The 15,870-nt window shown below is 33.0% G+C and overlaps 2 protein-coding genes across 3 annotated transcripts; one reads left to right on the top strand and one right to left on the bottom strand.

Moving 5' to 3' along the window:
- Positions 1–681: 681 nt before the first annotated feature.
- On the top strand, positions 682–7,752 carry DET1 (light-mediated development protein 1 / deetiolated1 (DET1)). 2 transcript variants are annotated; one of them, XM_079052466.1, is made up of 11 exons: positions 684–1,116; positions 2,552–2,979; positions 4,044–4,272; positions 5,205–5,381; positions 5,498–5,566; positions 5,689–5,745; positions 6,258–6,338; positions 6,441–6,605; positions 6,984–7,079; positions 7,195–7,294; positions 7,397–7,752. In XM_079052466.1, exons 1-11 carry the CDS (start codon positions 1,045–1,047, stop codon positions 7,534–7,536), a joined length of 1,614 nt encoding a protein of 537 aa, XP_078908592.1. In that variant the 5' UTR covers positions 684–1,044; the 3' UTR covers positions 7,537–7,752. The 2 variants fall into 2 exon arrangements, with proteins under 2 accessions (XP_078908591.1, XP_078908592.1); XM_079052465.1 differs by having other exon boundaries at positions 682–1,116; positions 7,195–7,752.
- A 1,810-nt stretch (positions 7,753–9,562) lies between these two features.
- On the bottom strand, positions 9,563–15,651 carry LOC145114914 (DUF630 family protein (DUF630 and DUF632)). Its single transcript, XM_079051034.1, has 5 exons — positions 15,225–15,651; positions 12,957–14,167; positions 11,756–11,973; positions 11,231–11,454; positions 9,563–10,460 (listed from the first exon to the last, which is right to left on the bottom strand). The coding sequence occupies exons 2-5, from the start codon at positions 14,068–14,070 to the stop codon at positions 9,779–9,781; spliced, it is 2,238 nt and encodes a 745-aa protein (XP_078907160.1). The 5' UTR covers positions 14,071–14,167; positions 15,225–15,651; the 3' UTR covers positions 9,563–9,778.
- Between the last annotated feature and the right edge of the window lie 219 nt (positions 15,652–15,870).

Genomic DNA, 15,870 nt, shown 5'->3' with positions numbered 1-15,870 from the left:
GTCCCTTTTTGAGTTGTTGAGAGATTGAAGTCGTTTTAAGGGCTTGTTATTCCAGATCTGAGTTTGTATTGGACTCCTTGAGCATAAATGTGCAAGCTTTATGAGATATTTGGTTATTAAGTCCCTTTGAAGCTTAAGAGCTTCATTTAGACATGCATGAATGTAAAGAAGTGGTCTGACTTCTAAATTGTCATTCTTTGGATTATCCCAAATCTGATTTCGTGACAATCGAAACTATATGGTTGAAATCACAGATTTTGGAAAGTAATTGAAATCACGATCCTAGAAATATCAAAGTAAATTGATATTCTTAATACCTCAAATTCTAGAGAGAGAGAGAGAGAGTGTGTGTGTGTGAACATGAAATGACTATTTTAACCTCATGTGAAGGGCACATGAGATCAAATAACATAAAAAATTTAACGGCTTTTGTGTTCACCGACCAAAATCGCAACATGGTTTTAAGGACCAAATCTACAAGTTGGAAAGTTATTGGAATAAAAAAAAAGATGACAATGCATAAGGATCAAATTTGCAATTTTATCTTTTTATTTTTCAAATATTTTTTTAGCCAAGGGACTGTTGGTGTGGGACATCCAATGTATTTAGGAAAATTTATGTGGTAACAATCTTTCTCCATAAAATTTCCTTTCTAAAAATAGTATTTTAGACTTTTAGTTCATCACAAAGTTACGTGGCGGATTATAGAGACACGTAGGCGAGAGAGGCAGCGGGTGCTAAGTGCTAACTCAGTTGCTTGCGAATCCTTTGGCTTCCCCTATCCGATCGATGCTTCTTCTAAACAACAAAAACAGAAATTCGAAAGAGGGGTTTATGCTGGGGTTTTGAACTTCTTCACTTGTTATTGCATAAATTGAACTCGCACTTCTCAAGATAAAGTTTTCTTCACTTGGGTATAGCAGAAATCGAAGCTATATTTCAAAATCACCTGCAACCGTTTTGAGGATTCGAAGGGTAATGAAAAGGAGTCGAAAATTCAATTAATGATTTTGAGCGTGGGTTGATTATTTATATAACAGACTGATGTTTAGAAGCAACAATTTAACAGCAAGGATATTTGAGCGTCAGATTCGAACCCCTTCTCCTGGCACCACTGTATGTATTCTCAAATCTCGATATTTCAGCTAATTATTGGTTTTGTGTGTTTATTATGCAAATTCTGAGCAAATTGTTAGTGAGTTTCGTTTTAATTTGCTTTTAGTGCATGCTTAAACATTGATTTTGTACATTTTGCTTTCAGTAGCTCTTCGGTTCTTCTTTTTATCACCGTTTAGGTCGTCTTTGGGTAGATCATTGACTTCGTATATGTTTCCTATATCCAATCCCCCAATAATAAACTTGTAATTTTTAAAGTTGGGTGCGATTAAGTTGGACTAGATTGTACTCTTTTGTACTACATAGGACCTTTTTTGGATAAAGCTAATAGATAACATTTTAACTCTACATCTAATGATTTCCAAGTAAAAGATGTGGCAACTACATTAAACTTTCAATGGATCAGTGTTAGCAGACTAACATTTATGTTAAATTTATGTAATTTTCATTGTTGAACTACTAATTTTGACCTCAAAAAGGCACAATGTATGTTGTTCATGAACAAGATGAAAAACTGATTATTATTACTTTTTTTAAAAAATATTTTTTGTCATGTTCCCAAATCAAGCTAATTGTTTAGAATTTGGGGAAAGAAAAGTGTTACCCCTTAATCAAGTCTTCATGTCTATAAATCAAGTTAATTGGTTGGAGTTTCTTATATGAAAAAAAGATAAACACTACGAGACTAAACAAACGTTCTAGGGCTATTTTTAATGATAAGAATGAGGAGGACATTCATGTCTTTTACACAAACAAGAGATCAAGAACAAGTCTCTATCCCACCTTTTTGGGTGAGACAAATAATACAGTTACATTTTTTGTCCCATTGACATCAATACTAGTCTTATCAATGTATGTCAAACACAGTACAAAGCTGTCTTGTCATGTTCTGTCCTATTCTGTCTTGTCTTGTTTACCTAATAACATGGATGTCTTGTCATGTTTTGTCCTGTTTACCAAACGCAGTACAAGGCTGTCTTGTCATGTCATGTTTTGTCCTGTTCTGTCCTGTTTACCTAATCACATGGATGTCTTTACCTAATCACATGGATGTCTTGTCATGTTCTGTCCTATTTACCAAACGTAGTACAAGGCTGTCTTGTCATGTCATGTTTTGTCATGTTCTGTCCTGTTTACCAAACGTAGTACAAGGTTGTCTTGTCATGTCATGTTTTGTCCTGTTCTGTCCTATTTACCTAATCACATGGATGTCTTGTCATGTTCTGTCCTGTTTACCAAACGTAGTACAAGGCTGTCTTGTCATGTCATGTTTTGTCATGTTCTGTCCTGTTTACCAAACGTAGTACAAGGCTGTCTTGTCATGTCATGTTTTGTCATGTACTGTCCTATTTACCAAACGTAGTACAGGGCTGTCTTGTCATGTTCTGTCCTGTCTTGACCTGTCCTGTTTACCTAATAACATGTGTACTTTCAGATTCACCATGCGAGGAGATTTTATGAGAATATAGTTCCCGGTTCTACAATATATGATGTGGAATGTCCGGACCATTCGTTTCGCAAGTTCACAGAAGATGGCAAATACTTAATAAGTTTCAGTAGAAACCATCAAGATTTAATTGTGTATCGACCCACATGGCTTACATTTTCCTGCAAACATGAAGATTGTTATGCTCAAGATCTTCCACCAAAAGCCAAGAAGTTTGAGAGTTTCTTCACTCAAATCTACTCGGTCCCACTTGCTTCTGCAAGTGAGCTCATATGTAAAGACTTCTTTCTTTATGCAGAGTCTAACCAATTCGGTCTTTTTGCTACTTCCACTGCACAAATTTATGATGCCCCAACTACCGGAGGTGCTATTCAAGGGGTTCCCTCAATTGAAAAAATAACATTCCATCTTCTAAGGTATGGTTTATAATTATATATAGGGATAAATGCAAGAAATAGCAATGTACTTTTGTATATTTATATATTATCGTGTAAAGAGTAAATTACACGAATGTTCCCTATGGTTTGGGGTAATTTGCATGTTTGGTCCCTAACTTATTTTTGTTAACTCTGAAGGTCCCTACTGTTTGTTTTTGTTGTGCGCTTGGTCCCTGTCTTACTATTTTGCCCTTGATTTATTAATTTATTTAAATAAACACACCCCCAATCCCACTTCCACCTCACCTTACCTTACCTTACCTACCCCACCTTATTTAAATAAATTAAAAAATCAAGGACAAAATAGTCTTTTTAGGTAAGACAGGGACCAAGCGCGCAACAAAAACAAACTGTAGGGACCTTCCGAGTTAAAAAAATAAGTTAAGGTCCAAACATGCAAATTACCCCAAACCATAGGGACCATTTGTGTAATTTACTCTAGTGTAAATTGCTTTGTATTTGGGTGATATTGCTATAATTAGGTAGATTTTTCGTTGTAGAAGGACTAAATGTGACTACTTTTAAATTGCTTTGTATTTGGATGATATTTCAAAGGGTGATTTAAATACTTTTACAAGTATTTATAGTTTGTTTTTAAATATGTATACATAAAGCAAACAATAACTTATGAAAGAAAAGTTATGTCATTTATCATTATTATGTTTTAAATCCTTTGACAAAATTTTAAACTAAATTAAAAAGATTGGAATTGTATTCCATTCCATTTCCAACCAATGAAACATGCGACACATTTCAATTCTTGCATATTCCAATTCCTTTTTAAAACATTCATCAAACTAAATGCAACTTATGCTTTTGTTGCAAACAAAGTATGAGAATGAATGATTTGTATTGATTGTGGAAATGTAAATGCTAACAAAACAATCATACTTAATAGTACTTTTTCTCCATTTTTTCTGCATTAAGTCATAAAGAAAGTAAGAAACAGAACCTAAGATGGTTTGAAAAGTTTGTGACTCAACATATATCTATTGGTGTTCAATTTGTTTTAAAATTTAATTGTATGTGAATATATTTGGCAGATTGGAAGATGGAGTTGTACTTGATGAGAGGGTTTTCTGCAATGATTACATAAATTTAGCACACAGCATGGGTGTTTTTTTATATGATGATTTACTTGCTATAGTCTCTCTTCGTTATCAACATATTCACATACTTCAGATTAGGGATTCAGGGACTCTTGTTGATGTAAGAGCAATTGGTGACTTTTGTCGTGAAGATGATCAACTTTTTCTCAATTCTAGTTCACAGGTAACCCTCCACATTTTTCTTATGACCAAAATACCCTTCTATAATGACAAAAAGTGGGAGATTCTGATTCTTGGCACTATGTTTTTTCATGAAAATACGCCAACATTCATCATGAAATAGCGTAAAGCCAGGGAAAAATCATCATTACTGAAGGGTATTTTGGTCACATGAAAGAATTGTCCACCAAAAACATATGACCAAAATACCCTTCAATAATGACAAAAGTTGGGAGAATATTGGCACTATGCTTTTTCATGAAACTACACTAACATTCATCATGAAATAGCATAAAGCCAGGGAAAAATCATCATTATTGAAGGGTATTTTGGTCACATGAAAGAATTGTCCACCAAAAAGATATGACCAACATACCCTTCAATAATGACAAAAATTGGGAAATTCTTGGTACTATGGTTTTTCATGAAACTACACTAATATTCATCATAAAATAGCATAAAGCTAGGGAAGTCATCATTATTGAAGGGTATTTTGGTCACACTAAAGAATTGTCCACCAAAAACATATGACCAAAATACCCTTCAATAATGACAAAAAGTGGGAGATTCTTGGCACTATGTCTTTTCATGAAACTACACTACCATTCATCATGAAACAGCATAAAGCCAGGGAAATCATCATTATTGAAGAGTATTTTGGTCACATGAAAGAATTGTCCACCAAAAACATATCACCAAATTACCCTTCAAATGTTGTTAATGATTTTGTAACCATGAAACTGGTCATATGATTAAATCTAACTAGAAAACCAGCCACAATAGGAAACACTACAATCAACTCAAGACATTTTTATATGAGAAATAGTTCTTGATGTAAAATGAGAACCAATTTACTTTATCAATTAATGGTAGAAAACCCTAAACCCTAATCCCTAATCCTTAAACCCTAAACCCTAAACTTGATTTATGTTGTAGGGTATGTCAAGTATTGAAAAAAGTGTATCACAACAACACATACCTGTTAATAATGCTGCAAATGTCCCTCATCTTGAACAAGTTGCTCAAGAAAATCCTTTCTTGAGTGGTATAAAACAAAGGCTACTTTCTTTCATTGTTAGAGAGATACGAAATGAAGAAGAAGATGAAACTATGGTTAGTTAGTTAGTTAATTATCATTTATCAATATTCAAATTCAAACTTTTATTAATTTCAATTTTTTCAAGACTTGTTACATTTGTTTTAATACTCATCTCTTATTGTTGATGCAGAGAATCCAATCCCTAAAGAAGAAGTTTTATTTTCACTTTCAAGATTATGTCGATTTGATTATATGGAAGGTGGGATGTAATAATTTTAGGGCTAAATGTTAATAGCAACATTCTTTAACTCTATTATTAATATTCTTTTTTTTTTAAATAGATGATAAGATTTAAAAACATCTTTATTTTTTTTTGAATAGGTGCAATTCTTGGATCGACATCACTTACTAATAAAGTTTGGGAGTGTTGATGGAGCAGTAAGTATATTTTTACATTCTTTTTCAAGAAATAGCAATGTACTTTCATTGATTTACTTATTATATTTATGAGTAAATTACACGAATGGTCCCTATGGTTTGGGGTAATTTGCATGTTTGGTCCCTAACTTATTTTTTTAACTCTGAAGATCCCTACAGTTTATTTTTGTTGCATGCTTGGTCCCTGTCTTACCTAAAAAGACTATTTTGCCCTTGATTTTTTAATTTATTTTTTAAAAAATCAAGGGCAAAATAGTATTTTTAGGTAAGACAGGGACCAAGCATGCAACAAAAACAAACTGTAGGGACCTTCCGAGTTAAAAAAATAAGTTAGGGACCAAACGTGCAAATTACCCCAAACCATAGGGACCATTCGTGTAATTTACTCTATATTTATATCATTTGTTTTTTACAACATTATACATTAAAAAATCTACCTTGTTGTAACAAATAACAATATCATTTAAATACAAAGCAATTTTCATATGTTATAATAATACACATGACTACAGGTGTCAAGAAATGCTGATAATCACCCTGCATTCTTTGCTGTATATAACATGGAATCAACAGAAATTATTGCATTTTATCAGGTACTTGTATAAAACTATTTCATAATTTTTTTTTTTTTTTTTTTTTAAAAACTAAAAGCCTAAAAGGTATTTTCTCTAATTATTTTTTTAAAAATCTTGCAGATGTCCTCCGATAAGCTGTATTTGTTGTTTGAACAGTTTTGTGATCATTTTCATGTAGCATCAAAAAATTCCCCTTATATGAATTTTATATCATCTCATTCCAACAACATTCATGCTCTTGAGCAATTGAGAAGCAGTAAAAATAAAGCCACCAGCTTCTCCTTGGTAATATAATATTCTTTTTTTATTATCCTGTTACTAAAATACCCTTTGACTTTTTAGGTCAAACCAAATATATTGCAACATCGAAAACAATAAGATTTTTTACAATGTTTAAGGCTATAAAGGACTTTGTAGGGTTACTTTTCATGATAAATATGAGAAGGGCATTTACGTCTTTTACACAAACATGTCGGTCCTGTGTAACAAACATGTCCATAGTCGATTGCATGAATTTTATTAAAAAAAAAACTACAAAATCTGTACTTTGTTACACAAAAATACCGATGTTGATTAAAAAAGTATTCAATTTTGACCTCAAAAGTCAAAGAGTAAAGCTTTAATGAATTTTGACATTTTAATTTTGTTTTTAAATTTTTGCAGTTTGTTAAAAAAGTGATGGCTTCTTTACCATTTAATTGTCAATCTCAAAGTCCTTCACCTTATTTTGATCAATCATTATTTAGATTCGATGAAAAGGTTTGTCTTCTCTTTTCCTTAATCATCTATAAATTTGTAAATTCTTTATTAAGTTAAAAGAAATATCTATATCTATATATCTATATATCAATATATAATTCATATTTTTTTGCAGCTTATTTCTGCAGCTGATAGACATAGACAATCAACTGATCATCCAATCAAATTTATCTTAAGGAGGCCTCCACATACCCTAAAGTTCAAAATAAAACCAGGTATTGTTATACTCATTTCAAAAATAACAACATATTATTTTCATTTTTATTATTCCTTATTAATAAAATTTGAAAGTTTTTATTGGTTTATTTATTTATCAGGACCTGAAGCTGGCATTACAGATTGTAGGACAAGGAGGATATCTTCATTTCTTTTTCATCCAATTTTACCCCTGGCTCTTTCGGTTCAACAGTCTTTGTTTTTGCAACCTGCTTTTGTAAATATTCATTTCCGTAAATAACCCTGACTTTTATGAAAATGAAGGGTTTATTTTATTAGTATGAAGAAGAAAAAAAAGAAGCAATATCAATGAGTAAATCCATGGAGTATTGATGGCAAGATTTTTAACTTTATTCATCATTTCGGAATTATTTATATCCTTTGTTTATTAACATCTATTTTCCCAAAAATTGGGAGGGAAAGATTAAAATTATAAAGAGGGTTAATGTTTTTATTAGGTTCTGTTTGATTGGTTGGATTCAATAGAATAGAAATAGTTTTTTTTTTTTTTAATAAATAAATGCTTTCACTTTTTATGTATTATTTAATTATAATTAATGAATCTAACTACACAATGAGAACTCATTGAAATCAAAATAAGTTTACAATAAAAAATTAAAAATATATAAATGTTCTAGTTATTTTTAGAAAATCAAATAGTAATCTGTTAACGTTCATGAAATTTGAATTTATGTGATTACAATTGGATAATTAAAACAAGTTCATGAAATGAGAAATATGTGTTAATGAACTGTAATTAACAAAAGACTAAACTGCACAAATGGTCCATGTGGTTTGCTGAAAATTGTCACTTTGGTCCAAAAAGGTTTGGACTAGCACCACAGGTCCAAAGTTTTCATTTTGTTGCGAGTTTGGTCCGATTTACTTTGAACTTTTTTTAAATGATGATTTTACCCTTGCTTTTGCTTTTTCAATTTATTTATTTTTTTTGAATATTTGTATGATTAAAAAAAATAAAAAATACCTCTCTTTAAACCCCAAAGAACACTAAACCAGTGGAACACCACCATCACCTTCAATTGCAACGATGAAATCTATAGGATGTCATCTCCCACATTCCCACCCTCACATACCTTCTGCCTCTAGTAGTATCTCCCATAAAACCCTCTGGTTTTGAAAATATATTTAAGAAATCTGGATTTTTTTTTGCCAAAATTATCAAGAAATCGACCATGGTGGAATGAACCCACATAAATTGGGTTTTTGTTCAACAAAACCAGATTTCTCAAGAAATTAGCAAACCCAAAAGCAAAACCGTTCGACTCCATCTATGTCACCTTCGTGTTTTATCAGCAAAACCAAATTAAGGGGTGAGGAGATCGGAAGTTTCATTTTCATGAACAATGACGCCACGATCTTCCTCAACAAACCCTAGATCTGCCTCCTTCCTTACAGATCTGCAATACCCACCTAGATCTGCTTCCCTCCTTACAGATCTGCAACCATGTCCTCATCTTGTGTTCAGAATCGAAGGAGAGAGACGAAGGAGACATCCAAATCTTCACTGATGTACGTTGCCGTCGTGGAGTTCTGAATCATCGGTGATGACGGCGTTTTCTGAAGATAGCGAAGATTTAGGGGAAGTATGTGAAGCTTGTTCTTCCATTGATGGGGATACAAAACACGCATCAACCGACAGTTGGGATCATGGATTTAGAGGTGCTCATGGAGTATGTGTTCATGAGTAATCATTTATAGTTTTTTTTTTTCAAAATCAAAAATCTTGTCTAGGGTTTATTCAAAATCTGGGTTTATTTGTGTGTTGAAGAACAGATACATAATTTTGGAGTGTGTGTGTGTTTCAGAAAAAACGAAAAATTTCCATGTTTTGTTTGAAAGATTTCTTGAATGGTTTTCACCTACAAAGCTTTTATGATTTGATGACATTTGCTACTTCCTTTTTCTTCTGTATTATTAACACGAAGTAATTACAAATGCAAGAGAGTAAAAAATGGAACAAATTTTTTGAACTTCTCTATTGGCGAGAGAGAGAGAGAGAGAGAGAGAGAGAGAGGTATTTTTATTTTTTTAATCATACAAATATTTAAATAAATAAATAAACTGAAAAAGCAAAAACAAGGGTAAAATCGTCATTTCAAAAAAGTTTAAAGTAAATCGGACCAAACTCGCAACAAAATGAAAACTTTGGACCTGTGGTGCTAGTCCAAACCTTTTTGGACCAAAGTGTCAATTTTCAGCAAACCACAGGGACCATTTGTGCAGTTTAGTATTAACAAAATACAAAATAAAATTAAATCTTATTTTTATTAAATCTATTAAATTAAAAGTGAATATTATCTCACGTAGGAATGAATACATGTTTTTCAGCACCCTTTTCCACAACTAATTCTAGCTAATACTATTAATCTATTACTAATACTACCCTCCATCCAAATATATCTTGGATCTTATATTTCATAAATAATTACATCTACCAAACTAATAAATAAAATACAAAAAATTCAACTACTTCCCACACACGTGGCACTCTCCCATTGCTTAATCAAATCAACATACCCTTGATCCGAACCAAGAGCAAATTCCGTCAACGAACTAACAGCCACCGACATTCCCGCACACAACACTCTAATAGCAACCTCCGCCATTTTCTCCGCCGTCTCCTCCTCCACCTCCACCATCTCCATCCCAGAACCACCATACCGCCGCCCGGACCCACCACCACCACCACCGCCTTCTTTCAACTGTTGCACATACAAAGACCCAACCCCAGCAGCAAAAAAGTCAAGCCCATCAAGCACCGGGACCTCACTAACCGAGTCAAGCAGCTTTGACCACTGGATACAAACTCCAAACACTGGTGGCACTCCGGCGGACCTCCGGGGAGAAAACGGGAACATTGAGGTGTTGTTGGAGTTGGATCCGGTGCACCGGAGTAACCAACCGGTGATCGCGTGTATGTAAGATCTCTGAGCCGTGACCCATGACTCGAAACATGATTTCCAATTTTGTAACTCGGATTCAAGATTGGAAGCCGAGCGGGCTAGCCGATGTGGCTCGGTGGACCCCACCGGGGTGTACTTTTTCGGTTTTGATGGTGTCCCGGCTAACAAAATCTTGGCTTCATCGAGTGTTCGTTTTTGGGTTTGATGACACTCCGCCATTACCTTCCACATTCTTGATAATCTGGTCATTTTATCATAATATATCATATAAAGGGCATTTTTGTCAATTCACATTCAAGATTCGGAAGTAAAGCTCGTTTGAATGGATAGGGTTTGGATTTTATATGGCTAAATGCAAGAAATAGGAATGTCGTTTCATTTATTTGTGTGTTATTGTAATCCTACTTTTCGACTATTTTTTTAATCATGACATTGTACTTTGAAATTTTATCCGATTATAGTGTTGTATTTCCTTTATTTGTGTGTTATAAAATTTTGCTTTCATTTTATTCTATTATGGCATTGTACTTTTAATTCTTATTAAGACAATGTACTTTGGAAATCTATCAAATTCTATCATTATACGTTTAAAATTTTTTTTTCTTATTAGGATGTTATACTATGAAAAATCTACACAATTACAACAATAAAATTGTGGTTTCATGTAGAAAAGTCCCATTCTTTGGGTAAATTTTTGACAAAGTCCTAAAAAAAAAATTTGAAGAGAAAAATCTCGATTATTTAATATTTTGTTCAAATTAACGAAAAAGTCTTTATTTTTATTTTAACAGGAAATGACATATTATCGTGTAAAATTAAATAACCGAGACTTTTCTGTTAAAAAAATTTAGACTTTGTCAAAAAATTTCTCAGACTTTTCAGCATAAAACCCATAAAATTGCTTTGATTTTGGATGACATTGCTATAATCGGTAGATTTTTCAAGGTATGTTGTTATTTCTTGCATTAAACCCATATTTATAAATTATAAGTTAGGAAATGACAATAATACCCTTGGATCAATTCAAGAAGCTGTGGCTGAAGTTCTTGGTCCCTTAAAGTTTCAATCCTTTTTGACACAGCTTCAACCGAGTGTATGGAAACCTTAATTTGAGTATGTAAATTTCTAATTGCTGTTCTTGTTTTATCAACCGAAGAATGGTCATCGCCTTTAGCATCATGGTTCCGAAGCTGTGCGCATTTTTTATCGTAAGCTATTCGAATCCGTTCACCAGCCTATGCAAATATGTATCAGTCACATTGTCACATCGCCATACAATCGAGCACAATACCAGATAACTATGTCCGATAAAGTATCAGGTACAATACCTGACAAGTAGTATAACTAATACACTTATCAGGTAATTTGGAGTGTACCTGATACATACATATCAGGTTGCGCCTAGTATGCGCTAGGCGCAACCTGATATGTACTAGGCACAATTTGGTGTGCCTAATTAATATTATGTATCCGACACAAATGTGTCAGATGCATATTGTTAAAGTAGTATATGTTTAGAAAGACGTATACATGTACCTTGACTTCTTGATAGAGTTTTTTCTCCCAGGCGTATAATTTGTCGAGAGTAGACTGGTGACTATTTTGAAAAATATACGAGTCATCAGACACATCACTGCTGCTAGCATAATCTTCTTCTTTTGAACTACCCGAAGAATTCATCAAGAATCTTGATGAGTTTGAGCGAGATGATGATGCAGACCGAAGTAATGCCACTGGATTTAAAATTTTCATAGCTGTAATAATAAAGATTACCCGACATCAGTGAATGGAATAGATTTAAAAAAAAAAAAAAAAAAAGAGGAAATCTAGATAAACGCAACCTATTTTGTATTGTGATTAAATCATTATATTGTTTTTTACCATTTAAAAACGGGATTTTCTGAGGTTACCTGATTTTGATATTAGTAACATACTAAACCATTATACTCTTCTTTGACCGATTAGAAAAATAGTTGTTTTTTCCTACCGTAACATAATAATAGTTGTAATATTATTACTATTAAAATTATTTTTCAGCCATTAAATTTGACCACTAAAAGCATTGTTATATCAAAAGCAAATTTTCTATCAAAAAGCATTGCAATGAACTGAAATTTCATATACCTTGCTTTTTAAAAGGAGATTTCACATAGCTTGCTTTTTGTAAAGGAAATTTCACGTAGCGATGCTTTTGCACATTGTTTTATTTATTCAGCGACTAAATTCAGTGGTCGTGAAATAATAATAAAATAATAATAATAATACAAGTTGAAAATATAATTTAAATAGAGAAAGTTGAAAATTCTAATAGTTATTTGCTATAGAGAAAGTTTAAATAGTTCATCAACAAAATTATATACTTATGCTCTTAATAAACAATTTAAATATGAACCATAAAAAAAATTAATAACTGTAAAAATCGACCATGTCACGAATGTGGTCGGGTCCAAATCTTGTGGACCCACAGCCTAACATTGATTTTGATGCTGTTTTTTTTTTTTAATATTTATTTATTTATTTTTATCTATTTTCTGGTTTTTATTCGAACCCTCTATGTACTCTTGCATCCATATCAAGTAAATTCAGAAAATGACTTTTCTAACAGTCAAATAATTTAATGATTTAATAAGATAAGTATTTTTTCTTGTTTTAAACTTAAATTTATATCAATAAAATTCATGTTTTCTAGAACTTGAAAATTAAAAAAACAAAATTTCGTAAAATAATAAATTCGAACCTGTTAACTCGTGGGACGTTGATGAATATTGGGCCCGATTAGCCTCCAACATAATCGAAAGCTCTGTAGCTGAATCGGAAATAATGGTGAATTGAGCTTCCAGATCTTTAATAACTTCCGACATACTCGTCGGCCTTCGATTCACATAAACCCTAAACCCCTGTGTTCCTTCGTTTTTCCCCTTTTCTTGATTCGAAACATCTCCAGTTCCATTATTTCCGATTTGCCCTGAACTCTGTGCCCTAGAAACCTCAAGATTCTGACTTTTTGGCATCAATGGCGGCAATTGCGATTCTACTTCGTGTTCACTTTCAGTTTCTTCTCCGCTATCTGTTTCAAACTCATCGTCTTCTTCATCTTCATCGTCGTCTTCATCAACATCTTCGACTGTAACTTCATCTTCATGATTATGATCGGTGTCTTCCTGTTCCTGTTCTGTCTCCTCTTCGAGTTCTGGAATCCCTTCCTCTTCCCTAACTTGCTGTAATCCATTGATATCATCATCAAACACGTTTTGATGATCGTTATTTCTCGCGGGATACGCGTAATAATCCAAAGTCGAAAATGGGTTCCAGAAAAAATCCCATTGTGATGATCTTTGAGGCGAAGGCGGCGGAAAATTAGGTCTACTGTAATGGAAAATAGAAGACGACGACGGCGATTGTGATTCTGTTTGCGATTGCATCCCAAAGAAACTATCGGCGGCGTAATGGAACGCCGGTGAGGGGGTATACGACTCGATAATGACAGATTCCGGCGAATCAGGAAGCCGTTCTTCCACAAAAATCGACGGGTTCCCGCCGGATCGAAGGTAATGCACTTTTGGTTCAATAGTGACGGAATTTGGGGAAATGGTGATGAATCGAGGGGTGGTTTTCTTTGTGGCGGCGTAGGGCGGCGGTGTGGTGAAGGAATCTAAGGAGAATTCACGGGGTTCATCGCCTTCCACGTAGTCTTTCAGGGCGGCGGAAACTCGTTTAAGTGACCGGAGATAAGCTGTATGGCCGGAAGCGAATTTGGTCCGGTGTTCAACTGCTTTTTTGATGAAGTTTTTCCGATCTTTACAGAGCTTGACGGCTTCGCCGTCGTCTAACTTTGAAGATGAACATCCCATTTCTTTAATTTTAGGATATTTTGTGATTCAAATAAGATTGGAGATTAGAAGCTAGTCTTTTTGAGGGTTTTTCCAGATTCATAAGGGATCTTTAGACCTGTTGAAAAAAAAAAAAAATTTGAGGAAGAACATAATGATAATGATAAATTTCAGGTATTGTACATTTGTACTTGCTATCAATAATATTTTTAGCACTTTATTTTTCACCTCTATAATAACTATGAACTTTTTTTTTTGGTTGTATTTTACTCTTGGTAACATTATATACAAAATCTTTTAAATATTTTAGGCAATATAATGTATTTACATTTTCTATAGATAATTTTACTTATAATAACACAATTACATTTTGCATTATTACATATTGCAATTATCCTAAGTATGTTGCTATTATGAGTTTAGTCATATCCAATAAAAAAATTAATGATTTACAAGTCAAACTTTAAAAGAAATATTGGGAATCCTCTCTTCTGGATTATGAAGGCGATATGGCAGAACAAGTTGATGGAAATAAACTGTAAAATACATATAAGTTTTTAATTCCAATTATGGTGGAATAAGTTGGGAAATATATAAATGAAACAGAAGAATGCTACACAAATTATCTTTTTTGGGATAAAGAAACAAAAGAAGTACAAATGGCAGCTCTTGATCACATGGGTAAAAAAAATACAATAACAATTAATTCAGAGAATAACAACAAATAACAAACAATATGCTTTTGTCAAAGCAAGATGAAGATAGAAAAAGAGAATTATTAGAACATAGGGAACTCCAAAATTAAAATAAAAAATAAAAATCAGAACCATTATAGCTTCTTCTTGACTAAAGCTTCCACTAAAACCTTTAAACAATTAAATTTACAGAAAAAAATATATAATATTGGGTATGAGATAAAACAAAAAGATAAAACCAAATTCGGGAAGATATACGAAGGGCTTCTATTTCTTCCTCATTAAGATTTAATTATATCACATTTTAGAGTTAAAACTGTTCCAAAATATAAGATTATTAGATGCATGGAACTAATCATTAGTACTAAAATTCAAAGGTATTTGGAGATACTGAAGCATTAATGTCGGATTAATAACCACTAAAATCAATATACACACAGAGAGATGAAAATGAGATTAATAGTGAATTGAAGATGATACCTGGGTGTTAATAGATCAATGGTGGACAGGAGCAAGATTTACGCGTGAGATTAGATTCAAGAACACATAGAAACAGAGTCTTGGTGTGTGAGTGTGTGTGAGAGAGAGAACACTCTGACTGACACCAACTTATTAGAGAGAGAGAGAGAGAGAGAGAGAGGGGCTTCAAGAACACACAGAAACACCCAAAAAAACGCACTCTTAGAGAGAGACAGAGAGAGATGGGGTAATTCAAGAACACACTGAAATACACTATTCTTGAAGAGAGATATGTCTTCAAGAACACACAGAAACACCTCAAACACGTACTTTTTAGAGAGAGAGAGAGAGAGAGATATGGGTCGAAGAACACACAGAACTCGCTTGTTGGATGAGAGAGAGCAACGGTCAAAACCCTGTTTAGAGTGGGAACTAAAATGAGAAAAGAATGAGGAAAAAAAATAAAAGCAAGAAATTAAAGGAAATGTTTTTTCCCAAAGCGGTGTTACTAAATCTAGAATAATGTACAACATTTAATGCATTAATTACAGAGCTTTAATCAGCTACTCTTCTGATTTTAACTAATAATTGTTCTGAGAAAAAGATCTACCTCCTTTATGAAAAGCTTTGATGTTTGGAGGCCTAAAAATTAAAGGAAAGAATCACA

Source organism: Lactuca virosa, chromosome 5 (assembly GCF_052849685.1).
Source record: "Lactuca virosa cultivar CGN04683 chromosome 5, Lactuca_virosa_CGN04683_v6, whole genome shotgun sequence".
NCBI lineage: Eukaryota > Viridiplantae > Streptophyta > Magnoliopsida > Asterales > Asteraceae > Lactuca > Lactuca virosa.
This window is presented reverse-complemented; position numbering and strand designations above follow the sequence as displayed.

Excerpts from the sequence above, each read along its gene's own strand:
- DET1 (XM_079052465.1), top strand. The coding sequence starts at position 1,045 with ATGTTTAGAAGCAACAATTTAACAGCAAGGATATTTGAGCGTCAGATT. Across the intron at positions 5,382-5,497 it reads AAGAAGAAGATGAAACTATG|AGAATCCAATCCCTAAAGAA; the intron begins GTTAGTTAGTTA and ends TTGTTGATGCAG. Across the intron at positions 6,606-6,983 it reads AAGCCACCAGCTTCTCCTTG|TTTGTTAAAAAAGTGATGGC; the intron begins GTAATATAATAT and ends AAATTTTTGCAG.
- LOC145114914 (XM_079051034.1), bottom strand. The coding sequence starts at position 14,070 with ATGGGATGTTCATCTTCAAAGTTAGACGACGGCGAAGCCGTCAAGCTC. Across the intron at positions 11,455-11,755 it reads AACTCTATCAAGAAGTCAAG|GCTGGTGAACGGATTCGAAT; the intron begins GTACATGTATAC and ends ATATTTGCATAG. Across the intron at positions 10,461-11,230 it reads CTTCTTGAATTGATCCAAGG|ATTATCAAGAATGTGGAAGG; the intron begins GTATTATTGTCA and ends TAAAATGACCAG.